The following is a 19,580-nucleotide window of genomic DNA, read 5'->3' as shown; positions in this document are numbered from 1 at the left end:
CATCTTTCTCCCTTTTCTTCCAGGAAACGTGACCAGGAATTGTACAAGCCAGGGCTGGACGGATGTGTACCCTGCGCCATATGCCATAGCTTGTGGATATGATTCCAACAGCACTCCAGGGGAAGAGGTTTGTAAACCTGGATGGGTAGACATCAAGATTTGCCAGAGATTGATATCAGAATCACATGATCTTCTATGCCAAATTTTTTTTTATTCCCACTCTGATTTCTCAAGAAGGAAAGATACTCCTGAGGATCTCTGGAAGCAGAGATCTGGTCAAAGAGATAATCCTCCCATTGATTTCCAGAGTGGTGGCAGGAAATCAACACCAGAGTTCAGACCAGCATCTTTGTGATACCTACATTTAATTTCAGGTGCTGGATTTTCCATGTTTGAAGCAAAGCCCTCCACATTTATATTTATCCTTAAGTAGATATGGTGATTCCAGTATTTCTAGGCCAATATAAGCCTAAAAAGCGCTAAAGCACACAACTTGCTACACAACTGCTCTGCTGATCTCAGCCAGCTAAAGATGTAGAAAACTGTAGGGAGCACACTTATTTTCTTGCAATGTTACTGAATTTTGTAAGGGAATCATAGCATCATAGAACGGTTTGGACTGGAAGGGATCTTAAAGATCACCTTGTTCCAATCCCTGCCATGGGGAAGGCTGCTCTGAGGTTTCCCAGAGCCTTCTTTTCACCAGGCTGAATATGTCCTTCCTTTCTTTTGTTGTGTGACATATGCTAGTGTTTCTGAACGTTTGACATAATCTCAATATGAAATAAATATACGTGGTGGTAGGTCTTTATGTACGGTCACACATTACCAAGGCACTCAAAGAGTTAATGGAGAATCTGAAGAGAACTCAGCTAGCCTTAATAGTGGAAGAATACAGAAAATAGAAAAGGGAAACTTGCACAAAGAATTTCAGGGCTTTACTGAAGAGGGCCTTAGTCTGCCTTAGAGGTCAGCCACCACTTCACATCCTCAAGTGTCCCTTTTCTCAGATCAAGTTGTGTGGCACCACTTGCATGTTACCAAAGCCATTGTTACAGGTCTGCTCTGGAAGGTCCTTCTTCAAGAGCTCTGGGTTTTGTTCCAGCTGCAAAGCGGATTTGGGAATTCTTGGGACATGTTTTGGCAACCCAATGGGTTGCAGCATTGCCAGAGTGCCGCGTTACCAAGAGAACATGTATTGTGTTCTTTTAATTCTTTCTTAATTATTTTCTTTTGATTTCCACTGTTTTGTCATGCTGTTTAAGTCTAAATTTGTGTGAAAGGTGGCTGAGGGGGGTGAACAAGCAGTACTAGGCTGTGAAGAAGAATAGATTTTTTTTGTTGTTGAATTGGCTGTCAATTTAGGGAGGAAGAAATAAAGGGGATAGAAAAAAACAGAACAGCAGGCTATGTGGCACATGAAGTCCAGAACAGAGTGATAACCCTCCATGCTGAAAACACTTCATGCACTCTTTAACACCTACTGGTTTCAAGTCAGAAACAACAAGAAAAATATGAAAAATAGATAAATCATAGAATCATAGAATAGTTAGGGTTGGAAAGGACCTCAGGATCATCTAGTTCCACCCCCCTGCCATGGGCAGGGACAACTCACACTAAACCATCTCACCCAAGGCTTCGTCCAACCTGGCCTTGAACACTGCCAGGGATGGAGCATTCACAGCCTCCCTGGGCAACCCATTCCAGTGCCTCACCACCCTAACAGGAAAGAATTTCCTCCTTATATCCAATCTAAACTTTCCCTGTTTTAAGTTTTAACCAGTTACCCCTTGTCCTGTCACTACAGTCCCTAATGAAGAGTCCCTCCCCAGCATCCCTAAAGCCCCCCTTCAGCTACTGGAAGGCTGCTATGAGGTCTCCACACAGCCTTCTCTTCTCCAGGCTGAACAGCCCAAACTTTCTCAGCCTCTCTTCATACAGGAGGTGCTCCAGTCCCCTGATCATCCTCATGGCCCTCCTTTGGATTTGTTCCAGCAGTTCCATGTCCTTTTTATGTTGAGGACACCAGAACTGCACACAGTACTCTGGGTGAGGTCTCACAAGAGCATGCTTTCCAGGCTGCGTGTAGGGATTTTTAGCTGTGAATTCTGGCAGTCCCTAAGAAGGAGATGATTCAGCCATTGAAGTAGCGCCCTTGCAGTCTTTGCAGTGATTCCTTCTCCAACCTGACCTTTAATACCCATGTATTAGCAAGTGTTTTGCTGTTTTGCTGTCAGACATGATGCACAGCTTGTGCCTTGTGTGCCTGCATCCAGTCAAAAGGGGGGCACCCCACATGTCCCCATGGGCTCTGTCTGAAGATGGTGAAGAACATAGACATCTCCAGAGGTCAGTTCACCCCAAATTTCTCTCCAGAGGGACTTCTTTGCATTTACTTTATAGAGGGCGCCCAGATGACTTTAGGCTACGTGATGTGAACCAAAAACATGTTTGGGTACAGGGCTGCTGGAAGACTTGATATCAATATTTCTTTTCTTTTTCTCTTAAAAATGTAAATGTTTTGCATTCTAGTCTCAGCTGCCAAGCCACAAATGTAGAGATTACTGAACAAGGAACCAAGACAACCAAGGAAGCTAATTCTCAGTTCATCTCAGTTTAACATGTACCCTAACTAATTGTATTAAGCAGGGGCTTTTAGAAGTCAGAGAGAAATTTGCCTAATTTCATTCTGTAAATCAATTTAGGTCCACAGTTTGAACCCAGACATCCTGGTATACATTTCCTTCACTTCTCTAGATCTCTCTTTTTTCTAGGAAGAATATTTTAGCAACCTGAACTCAAATTCCAGTTCCATTCTTGATCTTGGGTCGAATTCTCTGCTTTAATACCTGTGGAATAGTAAGTGATTGTCATTAGCAAGTACAAATGAAGACTGAGAAGTCAGTATTTGCTGTTTCCAGAACAGAGGTGACCCCACATGCTACATTAAAGCTGAAGGCACAGCCATATCTCTGTACACGGGAAGGTTTGGTCATTGTAAAATATAAATCAGGGAGTTGTTTGCTAAAAAAATACCAAGATCTTTCTGTGCATAACTTGCTTCTGTGAATAACTCAAAAGAAGCAAAAGGCCTGTCTATACCTGTGTTGACACTGGAGAGTTTCCATCTACCAGCTCGCTACCAGCATCTCCTGTGATACCTCTTAATTTCCTTTCCCCCATTCCACTCCTTTCCTAAATACAGTGTGGAACAACCTTTTCTTCAAACTCGGTCCCCTACCACAGGCTCTGTCCTTCTGCTGGCCAGGTCTTTCCTGGAACACTTCTGCTGTGGATCAGGAAGGAAACTAAATAATGGGAAAACGACAAAATCAGCATGAAGTTGATTGATTTTATTGGAAAAGTCTCAGGTGCCTTTGGGATCCCAAACTCAAAGATGACTGGAAACAAGACTATATGTAGTTAGCTTTGAGTGGAATCTACAAGACAGTGGGGTAGAAAGGTGGAACCTCCACTGTTCCTTTCTGTAGTGCAAGTCTCTTTATGCAGTGCAGATAAACAAGACATAGGTGTGACCATACCGTTTTGGCTGACTCCATCACCATGGCAGCCTCCTGGCATCATATGGGCAAGATCAGGTAGATAAATTGACCTGAAACCCTCACTATGAATTCTGTGTTCAGTAACTGGCCTAAAGCTATTAGTGATGTGGATTCATGGAATGGGGTAGTAAAGGCACTGTGCCTTTAACCATCTTTGATACCTGTGGTCTAAGAAGCAGCAGAGGTATGACCAGCGTAGCCTTTGCACTCTCTGAAAGCGCTGTCTTAACACCCCTCCAAGATGGCTGTGCAAATGCTAGAGGATTACTACTCAGCCTCACTGGTTCTGTAAAGTACCTACTACTTGTCAAGGCCTATGAAAATAGCATATAAAAATGTCAGCCCTCCCTGTTACTAAAGAATATTTCCCCAAGCAAGGTTGGTCTTAGATTTTCTGTTTAAACTCTCTTTGCAGTTCCTTTGTTTGGATTTTTCATAGAAAATAGTGACAAGGAGGGCAGAGGAGGATATATCAAGGCCTGGAAAAATAAGATTTTCCACAAACTGAGCTAGAATCTCATAAAAACTTATCTCATAGAAACTCATAAAAACAAATACTACGTGATCTTTTGCCCTTTTTTTAAGCTGAAAACTGAAATACATTGATTCAGAGGGTTGCTGGAGAACCTTAGGAGAGCTGGAGTTTCATTGCCTTACTTACACATTTTATTTAGACCAGGATTCCCTGTTGGATTTAAGTCTTGTGGTGCCACATGCTCAGAGATGCCCTCTATGTGCTTTCAAAGAGAAAAGCCATAAACTAATTTCCAACTTAATATATATTTCTGAATTAACATACCTGTGATTTCATTGAGAAAATTTTAAGCTTTTACTTCCGAAAACACAATGTCTAGCTTCCAAAAAAGGAAACCAATTTCCAGACCAGTCCTGTCTTCAAACTTCCTTAACAAGATTGAAGTTCATCATACTCACCACCTCAGCGCTAATGTGTCACTGCACTGTTTGAGTGAACATTGGTCATTCTTGTTCCACAAGGTTATAACCATGTAGCTGTCTCTGCAAGTGTCAAATCAGACTCCTTTCTGCATAAATTTTTCCCTGCATAAATTTTAACCTGGTTTTGGAGTGATCCAAGTTCTACTGCAACCAAACTCATTCTTCATATTCATACCAGTGGTATTTGGGTGTGATTTTAAAGGGTGAAGGAGTTGTAGCAGGGTGATTTCCTTGTCTCACCAAGAAAGCTAATAAAAGCTCAGTGATGGTGTATTTAGGAATACATGTTGGCAGCTTCTTGAAAGACATGTTTTGTTTCTTTCTTTCACATTAGCAAACGGCATTCTATGGCACTGTCAAGACTGGCTACACCATTGGACATACCTTATCGCTCATTGCTCTCACAGCTGCTATGATCATTTTATGTCTCTTCAGGTAAGACTATGAGTGAAAAAGGCATAGGTAAGGGGATGACTCAGAGGACATAGTGGCTCTTTTAAGTTACAGGCTGTGAGTAAGACGGATGTAAAGGACTTCTGTTAAATCTCAGTTGGGCAAGGGAGAAAAGTTCCTCAGTCTTTCGGTACCACAGTTATCTGGCATGCTGCTTGTGGCCTTTGTGTGAGTTAAAACCCCAATCCAATTATTATGGGGGGATTCACCTCACTAATGTTATGTGGTGGATCTCTGTGTTAGAGGCCATTATCACATAATTGTTACAGTCCACAGAGACCTAGTCAGTATGGTATATATGGCTACTATGGAATGATGAATTTCTACTAAAGTTGGTATTAAAAATGGTGCAAGTGATCACACCCTAAAACTACCTCCCAAAGTCTATTTCAGAAATGTTTCCTGCTACAGCTCTGTGGCAAGACATAGATATCCACAGCCATTCTAGGTATGCTAGAGCCTCTGAGGTGTTCACAAGGGAGGCACTGTAATGCAGCACCTTCAGGAGGACCAGGCCTGTATGGATTGATGGGCAGATACTCTACAGCATATCAAATGGCATTAGATGCCTAGATTGCAGCAAATGAATTAATCCTCAGTCTTTATTTTTTATAATAAATTCAGGCATCTAAATTTGGATGCCTCCAAAGAAGAAGATATATATAAGATAATCTCCTATTATAATGTTTATATATAGGGAGAACAGCAAGAAGTAGACCTCCATGAGACAGAAGAAACTTCTAGATGTGATTCCATCTCCTTATGCCACTTTCCAGTGGCTTCCCTGAAATGTGCTATTTGGTTGTCCAATTTATAACAACCTGGTCAGACATCACCCCCAGAGAAAGCTGTAGGAAATAACACATGTTCTAGGGTTATTCTCACACTTACATAAAGATTGGCTTTAACCTTCAGGATATTTGCTTTTCTCAGCACAAGCACTCTCACCACTCCTCCTACAAGGGAAGCATGAATCAGACACATAGGCAAATTGTCTCAACTCAGCAAGGTACAAGGTGCCAGCCGAGCTGGTGAAACTGTTGAGTTCACACTTTCGATTTGTTGGAAGCAGTGTAATTTGACTTGCCTTCACCTGCAAGCACAGAGGACTCAGCTCGGTCACATTATCTTGCCATTGTCAGAGATTAACAGCATAAATTTTGTCAATGCACAGTGACTCATTAAGAGGTGGTAATTTGATCATGTTCCTGAGTGAGGTCTGTTACGGTTCTGATGACTGTACAAATTACCTATTTCCAGAGTATTAGGCCTTTCTCTTAAACTGATACAAAGTCTCGCTTGAAAAAAAGGCCTACTTGATCAGCATTAGTCTTCAAAATATTAGTGGGCAAGGGACAGAAAAACAGTGGTGGTGTCCTCAATATCATTAATAATGAGTCCTTTTTAAATAAAAATATATTTTGTATTGCTCCAGAAAGCCTGTGTTAATTTTTGTAGCAGCTGCTAAGATTTTGTTTCTATTCCTGAAGAAATATTTTACTATGAAAAGAATTATTACAGTACAGACATTCTGTAGAAAACAGACCTGTATCCTGAGCGCAGTTTGCTCAGTCAAAAACATTTCTTTTTCCAGTGGAGAGCAGCGTGATGGACCTGTTTTCTATCATTCTGTATTTTGACCTTTGTTTCTGAGAATTGGAAAAGCAGCAACACCGCTGCAGATGTATGGATTGCCACATGTTTTGTGGATTTAAAACGGTTTAAATGGATTTACAGCGATTTACATCAGAACATAGTCTGTCCCAGGGTTTCTAATATTTGTTGGTGGCTTGGGAGAAGAAACATAAAGAAATAAATAATGCTTTTGAAAAGCCTTGCTATTCAGAAATGTTATTTCATGTCTTCCCAACAGAAAGCTACACTGTACTAGAAATTATATTCATATGCACCTCTTCATGTCCTTTATAATGAGAGCCATTGCAGTCTTCATAAAAGATGTCATCCTGTTTGAAAGTGGAGAATCTGAACACTGCTTTGTGAGTTCAGTAAGTAGCCATGCACATTGAAGTTTGCACCTTATTCTGTTGCCCTTATTCTGTTGTCCTCCAAAACAATGCACCAAAAATTAGCTTGCAAATGTGTATGAGATAGTACTTTGAGAAGATCTCATGGGTTTATTTTTTTTTCTCATTCAAAAGAAACAAAAGTGTTAACTGCTGCAGTTTAATTTGTATGGAAAAGAGGCATAAAATAAGTTAGCAGGGTCAAAAGTTTATAGGCATCTGGTCTTCTGAGGTCAAACCCACAACTGGGACTCTACAAGATTTTGGACCTCCTGTCAGTCCTGTGTCCATCTCCCAGTCCCATGCTAATTTCTTGGACATGCTGGTCAAAGGAGACTTTCAGTCCTGTGTTTTGGGATTCAGTAAAACCTTTCCCTTCAGTGAGGGTGGGAGTCAGATCCAGATACTTTAGGCATCTACGGGGTAAGTACCTATACATGAGCTATGTGTGTAAAGTGCAACCATAGTCATTCAAGCTCTAATTAATACATTCACTGGAGTCTGGAGAGTGCTTCACCTCACTTTGAAGAGGGCACCTGCATTTGGATGGCTCTCTGGGCTCCACTGATTGCAGTCACCATGTCTCTGTAGGAGCTTAGGCAGGAAGCCTATATGTAGACATCACTGTCTGTTTTTCATCTGGATCTGTACCCCACACCAGCTGTCTGCAACTGTGAGATTTCCCAACTCAGATGATAAATAAGGGGAATAAAGGAGTTGGAATGTGTTTTCCACTTTCAAACTCAGTGCTATCAGCTGGAGCAAACATTAAGGAGAGAGAAGAGCTGTTTATCTAAAGGCCATATTGACTCAAGGGGACACTGGTCATGAATAAATTCAGGCAGGAAGTTCAAGTCATCAAAATAAAGAGATGTGATCAGAACATCACAGCACAGCAGTCCAGCAGATCCTTTCTAGACCTGTTTTTTTTATGTCATGCAGCACCAGAAAAAGATTCACTTTTCTCTTCCATCCAATTTCTTCCTTGCCTTCTGGCCTTTCTGTACCCTTACCCTGAGTCCCATCCCTGCTGTTACATGATCTTTCTGCTTGAGCACCTCTCACTTGATATCAACTGCTCCCAGCGTTTCCCTGAGAATATCTGCAGCATGATGCATTTCTGTTGCTCGTTCCTGCCCCTCCTGCCCTCTGTGACTCACTGGGATGAGTGTTCATTACCAGTAGTTTGCTTTTGTTGCAGTTTTATTGTGGAGGTCCTTGAATAGTTAGAGTGGAATATAAATGGGAATAATCAATTTCCCGCTGTCTGCTGCCACAGATAACTGCCAATGCTAATGGGCAGAGAAGCCAAAAACCCAATGAGCCATGGAGTTTGAACTAACCTCTCACCCTCTCACCCCTGCAAGAGTTTCCACTGGGTTGTGACTGAGGCATGACTGCAAAAAAGCTGTGTGAGAAAAAAGCTGTGTGAGAAATATTTGCTTCAACCATCCATCCAGAAACACTTCTGTGTATAAACACAGGACTTTGGCCTTCAGAACCCACAGCTCCTGGAAGCTAGTGTGCTTTCTGGCAGACCCATGGCTACCACCATTGTGTGAATTTCTCCCTATCAGAGGATTTTCATGTTAAATGCCAACTCAGGGTGAATGGCTGGATGATACACAAGGGTTATAAAACTATGTGGAACAAATCTGTCTCTGCCGCACTATGCTGAGTGTACCCCTTGCAAAATCTGTACTCATGTTGACCCAACATTTTGGAGAACCTTCTAGGTCATACGGGAAAAAGTAGCTACATGAAATGCAGTCAAAATGCCTCTCCTAATATTCATCTGTTTGCGGAAATAGTTATAAAATCCATTGTGTTTACAGGGGGTTGGTTGGGTTAGGTTGACTTGGGTTAGGGTAAATAATTGGATGTTTTATGCTTTTGACTTGCAGGATAAAGTTTTAACTTGGGAGACCTGGGTGCTAGTTCATATACCCAGGGCCTAATACACAATTTATTGAAGATTTTATGTATAACAGGTAGGTATGGCCTTGAGCTCATTCAGTCTGAGGAGAGGTTTGAACAAACAGTTCAATTTACTGAATGCTTTCACTGCTGTGCTGCTTCAGGAAAGGTCACAACCAAAGCTATAATAATGTTCTATTAAAAGAGAAAGTACTGCACTTAGTTCCTTTAAGGAAAAAAAGGATAAAGGCACCCCTGTTCTGGAACAGATTCAGGGCTATAAATGGACAGAGGTCTCTCCCAGGCTTTCTGGTGAAGGGACAAAATTCCTGAATTTGGCATTGCCTGTTGCAATAATAAGACTTAAAATTATGTTTCATGCACCAGGCACACAAAAAATATTTTAAGCTTTCCACCAACAAATGTGTCAGTACTCCAATCAAGTAGGAACTCCGCTACATGTAGGTGTATATGTAATCAAAAAAAAAATTATTCATAAGCTTTGCGCTTTCACTTCATTTTACCTAGTGTGGGAAAGCTCAGTTACAGTGTTAACTCTGTGCCATTTTAAATTCAGATAGTTTTGATTACCATTGAGTTCAACATTCACACCCTAAAAAATGAAATGTTTGGGGCATTTCTATGGGCCACAGAGCCTGAGAATGTGGCTATAAGCATTTCAGGGATAATGCAACCAAAATACATGTGATGGGCAACACTGAACCATCATGTGAAACAGTGCACACCATGCTCTGGGTGATGTTTACAGAGTGATGTGTGGCATCTGTAGCCTCCTTGAATTCCTTGGTCCTTATCCCTTGATAAACCCACTCCTAGTGGAAAAAGTCTTGCTGCATGAGTGAAAAAATTCAGCCTATTTTCATGGGGCAGAAGCCCTGAGTTGGCAAGCAAGGCTTTTTTTCATAACAAAATGTATCTTAAATGATCATTGATCCCAGGACCTGCATAATGTGGCCCAGGCTTTTTGTCCTGCACCAGAAAATCTCAACAGCAGTACCTCTACAAATGTCCCTCATACCTTCTCCTCTCCCCAGCTGCCCAAATCAACCAGGCTTGTTCTTAGGCAACATGGGGATCCCTTGGCTCATGCAGAAGCATGTAGACTGACCTTCAGAGAAAGCTGGCCCTCTAAAAACCCACTGTTGGATTTTCCAGTGGAAAACAAAGAACTGCAGGGACCTTGAATTTGCTAGAGAGGTAGGAACAGCAGAGGAGTCTGATGGCTGTGATACACACAGCATATTGCCTGAGGTACCAATAGTCGTTAGTAGACCAAAACCACTTTCTCTGTTATGCATTCAGTCATAAAGTATGTCTGTAACTGTGTGTAACTGAGTCATCCTGTTGTCTTAAATTGCTTAAGAATAGGCATATACTGAAGTGTGTTAGTCAATCTGGGCTTTAAGCACTCAGATGTAGAAATGGGAAGGGATCTGTGAAATCACCCACTCAAACCTCTCCAATAACTATTAATTTTGATTCATTCAGAATATATTTTGTCTAATATATTTTTCTAATGGAATATATTTTTCTAATGGAAAATTCTCTACCCATGGATTTGCTGCATCCAGCGATTAATATACTGCATGAGAAATTGTGCCATTTTACAGCCAGTAGTTGCTGGCATTCTTCTGTTTTGTTTTTTCATTGCCAGACGCAAGGGACCTCCTTACAAGTTTCAGTTTTTCACATTAGTTTAATAGGCCTAGTGACCTTCTTCTGTCTTGGAATTCCCACACTTTGTCTTCCCCTTCCCTTCTCTCCCTGGAGAACATGATGTGAAACATAGTACCCAAAACAACAAAACTGGTAGAAAGATTGAACTGAGCACTTCAATTGCTCAATTAAGGTGTAGGCCAGTGAAGTTCCTTCTGACTGGAACCCCTTTTTTTAAAAAGGCAAAAAAGAAAGACCTAGGGAACTACAGCCCAGTCAGTCTCACCTTGGTGCCCAGCAAGATTGCAGAGCAGATCCTCCTGGAAACTATGCTAAGAGACATAGACAATAAGGGGGTAGTTGGTGACAGGCAACACAGCTTCAATGAGGACAAATCATGCTTGACAAGTTGGTAGCCTTCTATGATGGTGCCACGGAGTTGGTGGATAAGGGAAGAGCAACTGATACAACCTACCTGGACTTGTGCAAGGCATTTGACACTGTCCTGCACAAGATCCTTGTCTCTAAATTGGGAAGGCCTGAATTTGATGGATGTAGCACTCAATAGATAAGAATTGGCTGGATGGTTACACCCTAAGAGTTGTGATAATAGTTCAATAACAAAGTGGAGATGAGTGACAAGTGATGTTCCTCAGAGTGAGTATTGGGATAAAGAAGAGCAAGTAGGGATAGGACAAGGGGGAATGGGTTTACACTGAAAAAGGTGAGATTTAGATTGGATATTAGGAAGAATTTATTCCCTGTGAGGGTGGTGAGGCCCTGGCACAGGTTGCCCAGTGAAGTTGTGGCTGCCCCATCCCTGGCAGTGTTCAAGGCTGGGTTGGACAGGGCTTTGAGCAACCTGGTCTAGTGGAAGGTGTCCCATACCAAAGAGGAGCACAAGGAGCAAAGCAAAGATCACTGCTGATGTGAAGTGTAAGTTTCTCACTGTGCTCTTCCACTCATGTCTGACCTGAACCACCACACCCTGTCCACAAATTCCTGTGAAATCCAGCCAAATGGTTCCTGTTGGCTTCAGGAGATGGGTGTTGTAATGAAATTGCTGTCACAACACAAACTTAACACACCCATCTCCCTGGTCTACATTTTTACCATCTCTTTAGATTGAGGCTTGCATCTGCCAGAAAACTTCTATGGAATATTATCCCCATATCTGCTGTTATCTCCATACCTGGTGATAGCTCCATATCTGCTGGTCACCACTACAAACTTGTAAGTTTTACAGCAAAACAAATGACAGAGGGGAAGGAAAAATGAAAACCTAGAGAAAGTTCCTGTAAATGATACAAAGAAGTAAAAAACAATGGAAGAAACCAGGGGGGAGGAATGAAGGCATTGTACGTTTGCTGGTTCTCTTTCAAATATCACACCAGCACTTTAAGGTACTGAGACACTTTTAGAGATGACCAAAAAGTGGGTGGGAAGAGGAGACAAAGGTGCTGAAGCTACATGCCTCAACCATGCTTTCAGAAATCAATGCCACTGTTCAGTTAAGGATTTAGCAGCAAGTTCAGTGAATGAAGGGTGTGTGAAGTAGTGAGAAGCTATAAATAAGAGGTTTGGGATGCTAACTGCCCAAGGCCAGTAGCAGCCAACAGCATGGGAAATGGACTAACTGTCCACCTAGAGTGTTTTAATGTTCTTGCTTGGATTTTGAAATTGTCCAGCGATACCCAATCCAGGAGCATGTTATCTTTTCTAGACTGAACATAATTCATCTACCTAAGTCCCTACAGACACTTACAAAGCAGGCCTAAGTCATCTCATACATGCCGAAGAGAGAGGGCCTGAATGCAGGTAAATGCTGTGGAGCTGATGGCAGTTACTTCTGTATTGGTGAGACAGCAGTTTATGGCTGCCACACCTGAAGCCTTGTTTTTTTTTCATCCTATTCTGCACAGAGACTCAACCGTAGTTGGGGCTGGCAGTTTCAAGTAAAGAATAAAAGGGATTGGGAAGAAGGTTTGTGGTGCTAGGAGGTGAAGCTCTCCTGAAAGGGTGTGGGATAAGAAGGAAATGACATCTTCAGATCTGAGTTGGGGAAGAAAGGAACATGCAGTGATGGAGAGTGAAGGAAACCTTAAGTGTCAGAGAAGCTTAAGGTGAGACATCAGCATTTTGAGAAAGGATGGATGGCAGTGGGGGATGAAGCTAGGCACTGCATGTGTGGTGCTGGAGGGATGCCAGGCTAGGAAGTGAAGTTTTGTGCCACGGGTTTGGAATTCTGCTTTAGAGAGATGGGGTTTTCAGTAGAAAAGTGGGAGAAGCAGGGGAAAAGTGCAATATTTCAGCCATCTGTTGTCCAGCATGGATATCCCTACACAGATATTCACCAACTAGTCCCACAACAGAGCCAACAGAAAGCAGGAGGGTGAGCTTGATGGTAGCTCTGGCTGGGCTCCCTCCTGAACAGCTTGCCACAGGTCAGGCCCACAGAGCATGGATGAAGTGATCCATTCCTCCAGTATCTGGAGTTTATGCACCTTCTGCTCCTTGAACTGCTCATGTCAGGAAACCCTTGAGAAGGCCTAGACCACAGACACCAAACTCTAACATGGTTTTGCACGTTTTTTCTTGGATGAGTTATCTCCTTGCCTTCTCCTTTGCTGCCAGAAATAAGCCAGGAGTGAAGGCAGAAAGACTGTGGAAGAACTCTGGACCAGGAACTTTCATTAAGTGACCATCATCCCTGACACAGCAATGCCACAGTCACAGGCTGGCACCTTAAAGCAATTGTGTGTATTGCCAATAATGAAAGAAAATGTGATAAGTGTGAGGAAAGGCATTATCAAAACTCCACTGACCTTCTCTCTGTAGTTGCTGCCTTGTGGTTGACTTGCCTTATCACTGAAGATGTGCTTAGAAGTGCCATTATTCTGTGATTGAAGAGCACGAAATAGGGACTGTTACCCCATTTACCAAGATAATTTTATTTTTATGTCTAAACTCAACTCTGAGTCATCTGATGCAGAGGCTAGAGCAGCTAAAGCTAATCACCATCTGAGAAATACTCACACTGCCCCCAGAAATTCCTAAGAGACAAAACAGAAAGGCCAAGTACCTCAAAGACTGGCAGTTACATAACCCCTGTGAACATCAGTGGAAGAGAAATGCTTAAATAGCCTTGAGGGTACAGTCATGGGACTTAAACTTGCTTCTTATATGAGACAAAGCAGATAAGAGCTTCCTATTGAATTCAACAGATAACATTGTATTGGAGGAAGCCTGTATGGGAAGTGGGCAAGCCATAAAGTGCAATCGTGCAGACCATATTTTTGTTGGTGTAAGCTGATACAGGTCCATTTATTTTAATGGAGTTCTCAAGATTTCTGCAAGTGCAGGATCTGACCCTGCTATGCTTTGCTGTGTTGCAGGCACATAAAATAGAAGTTGTCTCATGTAACTTCCATATTGGCAGAGACACATTTTTAAATTCCTTGTTATTTTCAGTGAGCTGTCAGCTGGCATTAAAGAGGTGAAAGCACAAAGAAAGAATGAGGTTATTTCATGGGACTTTGGGGTTCATATGGGTGGATGGATTCTCTATAGCTAGAGAAGTGACACTCTAACCAGAGAAAGAATACTTTATCCATGTTCAGTAGTGGCCCAGCCCTAGTACAAGTGGAAGTGTTGGTACATGGAAGAGAGATGGAGATTGAGCCCAATAGGTTCTTCCTAATGTCTCCATCCTTCAACAGTCTTGATGTGAACAGGCAAGACTTAGCTTGCTGAAATAGTCTGTGTATGCATGTGTATGGCTATACAGCACAGCTCATAAGTCTAGATATAGAATTTCTGCTTTATGAAAGTGGCAACAAATCAAAAAGCTCCAGGTTATAATGGCTTAATAAATTGCCCAGTGACGGCTGACATGGAGTAGGTATTCCAGTGTGTGCTTTCAGGAAATGATGGGCGCATGAAAATGCAATGTATTGTGACCTAGAGGAAAGCAGGTTAAGATAAATTGAATTAATTTGCTATTGCCAGGGCTTAAGAGCACTCTTGCATAATGTTTCTGGGGCACCACGAATGCAGAGCAGCATGTTAACAGAGAAAATGTGTGTTTGGGGCCTCTTATCCCTGTACCTGAGGTAGATGGCAACTGTGAAATCAGTTATGTTAATCCATCTGCTGTACTTTTTGTAGGGTTGACTTACAGTTGAAGCCCCTGAAGGCAGCAGGAGCTGCAGGGTCCATCATCAAGATATAAGATTATTATTCCCATGCAGGTCTTTGTTATAATTCCTAATAGATGAGAAATTGCTGTAACCGAGGCTCTTGGCTTGGTAACTTAGGCCCTCACGAACTGAAGGCTATATGCATCAATCATAGGCCACTTTGTTATTATCAAAACAGCATTTTAAGAATTTCTTTAATCACATTTCATTACTCACAGATAGTGTTAAGTCCTCAACACCCAAAGTCTCCATGAATCTTCGAGGAAAATTTACACCCATTAATATAGCAATTAATCATTTGAAATTACTGGCCTGTCAGATTCCATGATAGAGAAGGAAGGAAGAAGTCAAAGGCATCCAATTGGTTTAGGAAGAGATTTCTTATTTGAATAGACCTCAGTTCTCTTTCACGGTAGAACATAAACCTTATGGGGCTTTTCTATTGCTAACCTGTTGACTTCAGGCTACAACTGCATTAAAAAGAGGGAAAAAAATAGAAGTGATGGTGTTTTGCCAGGCAGTCCTGTTTGTTTGTTGCTAATTTTTTTTTTCTGTTGTTGCACAAAAGGTTTCGTGTGCTAAGGATAAGTTAACATTCTTTTTCTATTATTTTTTTTTTTCCCCTTTCTTTTCTTTTTCTTTCTTTTTTTCTTTTTTTTTTTTTTTTTATTCTGGAGAAGAGAAGGCTGAGGGGGAACCTTATCATTACAACTACCTGAAAGGAGGTTGTAGCAAGGTGGGGGTCAGTCTCTTATCCCATGTAACAAGTAAGAGGATAACAGAAGATCACCTCAACTTGCACCAGGGAATGTTTAGATTGTATAGTATGAAAAATTTCTTCACTGAAAATGTTGTCAAGCACTGAAACAGGCTTCCCAAGGAAGTGGTGGACTCACCATTCCTGGAGATAATTAAAAGATGTGTAGATGTGGTGCTTAGGGATATGATTTGGTGGCGGACTTGGCAGTGCTAGGTTTATGATTGGACTCGATGATCTTAAAGGTCTTTTTGAACCTAAACGATTCTATGATTCTGTAAAATAAAAGTTAATACTTTTATTAATGGAGAAATACCCCATGAAAAAAAGAAAAGTATTTGAAAACTAAGTCTGTCCTGACATCTCTAACATGCACAAAAATTAACGGACAATGCATGTCTATGAGCAGTGCTGTACAGTATTTAGGTTATGATATGATTGGGCATTTGTCAGTTGTATGAATTCCAGTGCCATGACAGTTAGACAGGGAATTAATCATACTGTGTAATCTTACAAGCAGAGCAATTAGTTTGTTATTATGTCATCATTACAGGTAACATTATGCTTTGCCTAAGGTGGACATCTCAACAGAATAAGACCTGGGATGCTATTAAACCTAATTTAGGCATGAGGGAATCAGCTCAAGGTTGAAACTCCTGAATTTAGTCATGATTATGAGTGTCTAAAATGGCTCTATATTTATGGAAATACAGAGTTAGGCCAGTGCCTGGGCTTGAAGACCTAAATTTCAACATCTCTGTGCTTGCTCAGTGGTACCCCATCTTCCAGGTTCATCCTGGTAGCAGGATCATGATTGGGATCTATAAAAAGCTTTTAAATAAGATGAAGGAAGCCTCCTTGACCAGGCTGGGGAGAAGAGCAGCTGTTGCTGTGAGCAAATTCAACATGAGTCACTCAGCAGCTAGCCCTTCAGATAGGTGATGTCTTCTAGGCAGCATAAAGGAAAAGTGCAGGATAAATCTGTCACTGAGAAAGCAGTTGTCATCTGTCTTCTGTCAAAGAGGCCTGCAGAAATCTCTGTGTAAATCTCTTCCTCCTGCATCAGTGGTGGTAGCCCCGGTTAAAGGACCTAAGTACCTTAAAGGGAATTTTGAAGCCTCCTGAAGTTTCATGACTGATTGAGGCAAATCTGAGCCCATGCTTTTGCCAAAGGCACTGTCCCAACTTCATAAATAATGCCAGGAGCTGCAGCTTTGCCCAGGATTGCATATGATGTCTTAAACGTATCTTTATGGTGACTTAATATGGCTTGGTGTCCTGCCACTAACATTCCATGCCATGAAGCCGCAGAGTTTAAGGCTACAAGGGGAGATCATGGGTTCTGCACAGCACTGGCATCCATGCACAGGATAGGTCATATTTGGAAAGGGACAGGTCAGGTCTCATGATGGGGATTCCTGTGACTGGGGCAAGGAGACTCAAGCAGACCATTTATATCACAGTGTATTCACAGGCCAGCTATGACAGGTAGGAGAATACCCGATCACTCAAGTGCCCTTTTATACTTCTTTGATATAAATCTTTCCTTGACCCCAGTCCTAAACCTGTAACACGCCATATTCCCAATAAGGAAGACAAGGGAGGCTTGCGTTAGTGCAGTGGTGCTCTGTGATGACTGCAGTGTGTCTATGAAGTTGATTGACCTTTTATGATAGAGTTTTCTTGCATTCACAGGAGGCTGATGCATGAACATGTGTTGGCTCTGTGTGTCACAACCTTAGACCAACCTCAGACCAACCTCAAAACCTCAGACTGACTCCTGTCCAGCTACACTGCTTATATTGAGCTAGAAAAATTCAGCAGCTGGTCAAGACTGACAATCCTTAGCAGTTATTAATGAGCAGGGGTACCTCAAGCAGTTATTATCACTGAGAAGTATGACATACGTGTATTTAATGTATTGTCAGATTCAGCTCTGAGTTAATTACTTCCTCCAGCATCTGAACTGCATTTTCTAGGTTTATCAGGTATTCACTTCATCAGTTTTAGGAGAAAGAAGTTTTTCTCATGGCTAGCATACAAAGTGCTACTAAGCACAGGGAAGAAGGCTGGTAAGGCTATTGCTTGGTCTTGTTATTCCCAACTTCATGTCCCTTTTTCTTGCCTCTTTCTCAGAAAGTCTAGTTGAATCTTGAGTGCAGTCTTCCTATGATCTTTCACCTCCTACCTGGGCTGTATTTTTCACAGCAGCTATAGCACATGTATGCTGTGCTGCATTCTGGCTATGGGTATCTTGATTGCTTTCCTCATCATTCCATGAAGCTCTCAACTTGATCCACTATTGACACCCTAAAATTTTTGCCCAGCTTTTCAACTAAGTACATTTCAACATCCCAACAGCTTTCTAACCAACCACGTGCTTTTTCCCCACTCATCCATCTCCTTGTTGAAAGCACAGTGGACATTCCTAAGTATCAACAGCTCATTAAATATTTGCCCTAAAATGACCACAAGAAGTCGCTTTCTCTTTCAAAGCAAGTGTGGTATCTTCTGCCTTCTCTATTGCCTTGTTAAGCAATAAATACTTGTATACTCAGGGCAGCTCTGTCTGAGGGCCTGAGTAATGCACCTCCATTTGAAATGAAGTCATTTATTTGAGAGCCATAGGCCTGGGTCCTATCCAGAAGGCAGGCATTCACACCCATGTTCAGGGGATGTTAAACACACCATGACCAGCAGGACAACGATTTTCAGGTACAGATGTGAAAATAATAGAACTTATTTCAAAGACTTGTCTATATTTGAGGAAATAGCCTTTTAGGACAACAGTACAGCGCGATATGTACATTTTTTCCCTGTCCTGCTATGTCAGCAAGGATTCTTCCTACAGGGCTGACTTCTGCCATCTAAGCATGGGATTTTCATAACCCTTAAAATGCCTGTGAATATCCCAAAGGTCTGCATAGTAAATCCCTGTCTTTCTGTAGCTTATGTGGACATCAGCAGGGCATGATCTCAGAAGAAACACAGGGAAATAAGGTGTTGTAAATGAGACAATGAAAGGGCAAGAATAGAAAAAGCAGTGCTGTAATGCTGCTTTTCCTGCTGAAAATATCTTTTCTAAACATAGCCTGTATTAGTTTTTCAACACTGACACATCAATGGGTCTGCTTGTTGTGAAAAAGTCTTCTATGAGATGTAATAGCTCATCTCAGTGTAATGTCTGTCATTTAAAGGGCAAAGCATCTAACATAAAGGTGGATTTTATTTCCCAGCATTATAACAACCATTCTGAAGCTGAATCCAATTGATCAGGAAGGTAGAGACCCATTACCAAGTGTTGCATGTAATAAGGTCTCTCAAAAGCCAGGAAGAACTGTTTACCAAATGTGTCACTGACTTGTCTGTTAAACAGCATAGAATGGAAGAACAACACTGCAGTCAACTAAACTGCAGCTAAACTTCACTTCTTGTAGAAAAATCTGGTTTAGTTTAAACTTAGGTATCTTTGGCGATAGTAGCAAGAAGGCCAGGCAGCAAGAAAATACCATGTTTTATTTTGTAAGGTGGGACAGTGCATCCAAATCTGTTCCAGTGCAGGAGATCCTCATGCTGCAGGGGATCCCTGGCTGGAATAGGTTACTGTTGCGTGCTTAAAATTATGTATAAAAATACCTTCTTTCCAGGTAAAACAAAAAATGCCTGCAGTGGTAGCAATTGCTCAAATAGCAAAACATCCTCAGCATGGATCAAAGAAGTGATCTGCATCAACTGTAGATGATGTAGAATCAATGCTACAGCTCCCCCCCCAGAGAAGTTGCCAAAGCTCAGCTGCTGCGGATGTGCATGATCTACCTCAAGTCTGTCACAAGCTACCACCAGGTTAGGGAAGGAGGCAGAGCCAGGTACTAACACAGAAGCAATAGTTGCTAATACTGGGTACTAGGAGAAGAGGTAATGGATTTGGACCCCCAAGATTCTGTGGCTTCTGCTGCCACAGACTGAGTTCATCATGACTTCCTCTCTGACAGCAATAGCTCTACAAACTCAGCATCCCTGTCTGAGAGTCTCT

At 41.8% G+C, this 19,580-nt stretch overlaps 1 protein-coding gene across 1 annotated transcript in view; it reads left to right on the top strand.

Annotated features, from left to right (window-relative positions):
* Nucleotides 1-19,580, top strand: part of VIPR1 (vasoactive intestinal peptide receptor 1) — a 103,492-nt gene that overhangs the window by 66,049 nt on the left and 17,863 nt on the right. The window contains exons 4-6 of the mRNA XM_062603930.1: nt 24-127; nt 4,855-4,955; nt 6,847-6,979. Coding sequence (XP_062459914.1) covers nt 24-127; nt 4,855-4,955; nt 6,847-6,979 — 338 coding nt within the window. The remainder of the gene's footprint in view (nt 1-23; nt 128-4,854; nt 4,956-6,846; nt 6,980-19,580) is intronic.

This window comes from Pezoporus occidentalis, unplaced genomic scaffold (assembly GCF_034315485.1).
Source record: "Pezoporus occidentalis ecotype Australia unplaced genomic scaffold, CSIRO_AGI_Poc_V1 ctg82, whole genome shotgun sequence".
NCBI classification, from domain to species: domain Eukaryota; kingdom Metazoa; phylum Chordata; class Aves; order Psittaciformes; family Psittacidae; genus Pezoporus; species Pezoporus occidentalis.
The sequence above is the reverse complement of the archived record's forward strand: the minus strand, read 5'-3'. Positions and strand labels throughout refer to the sequence as shown.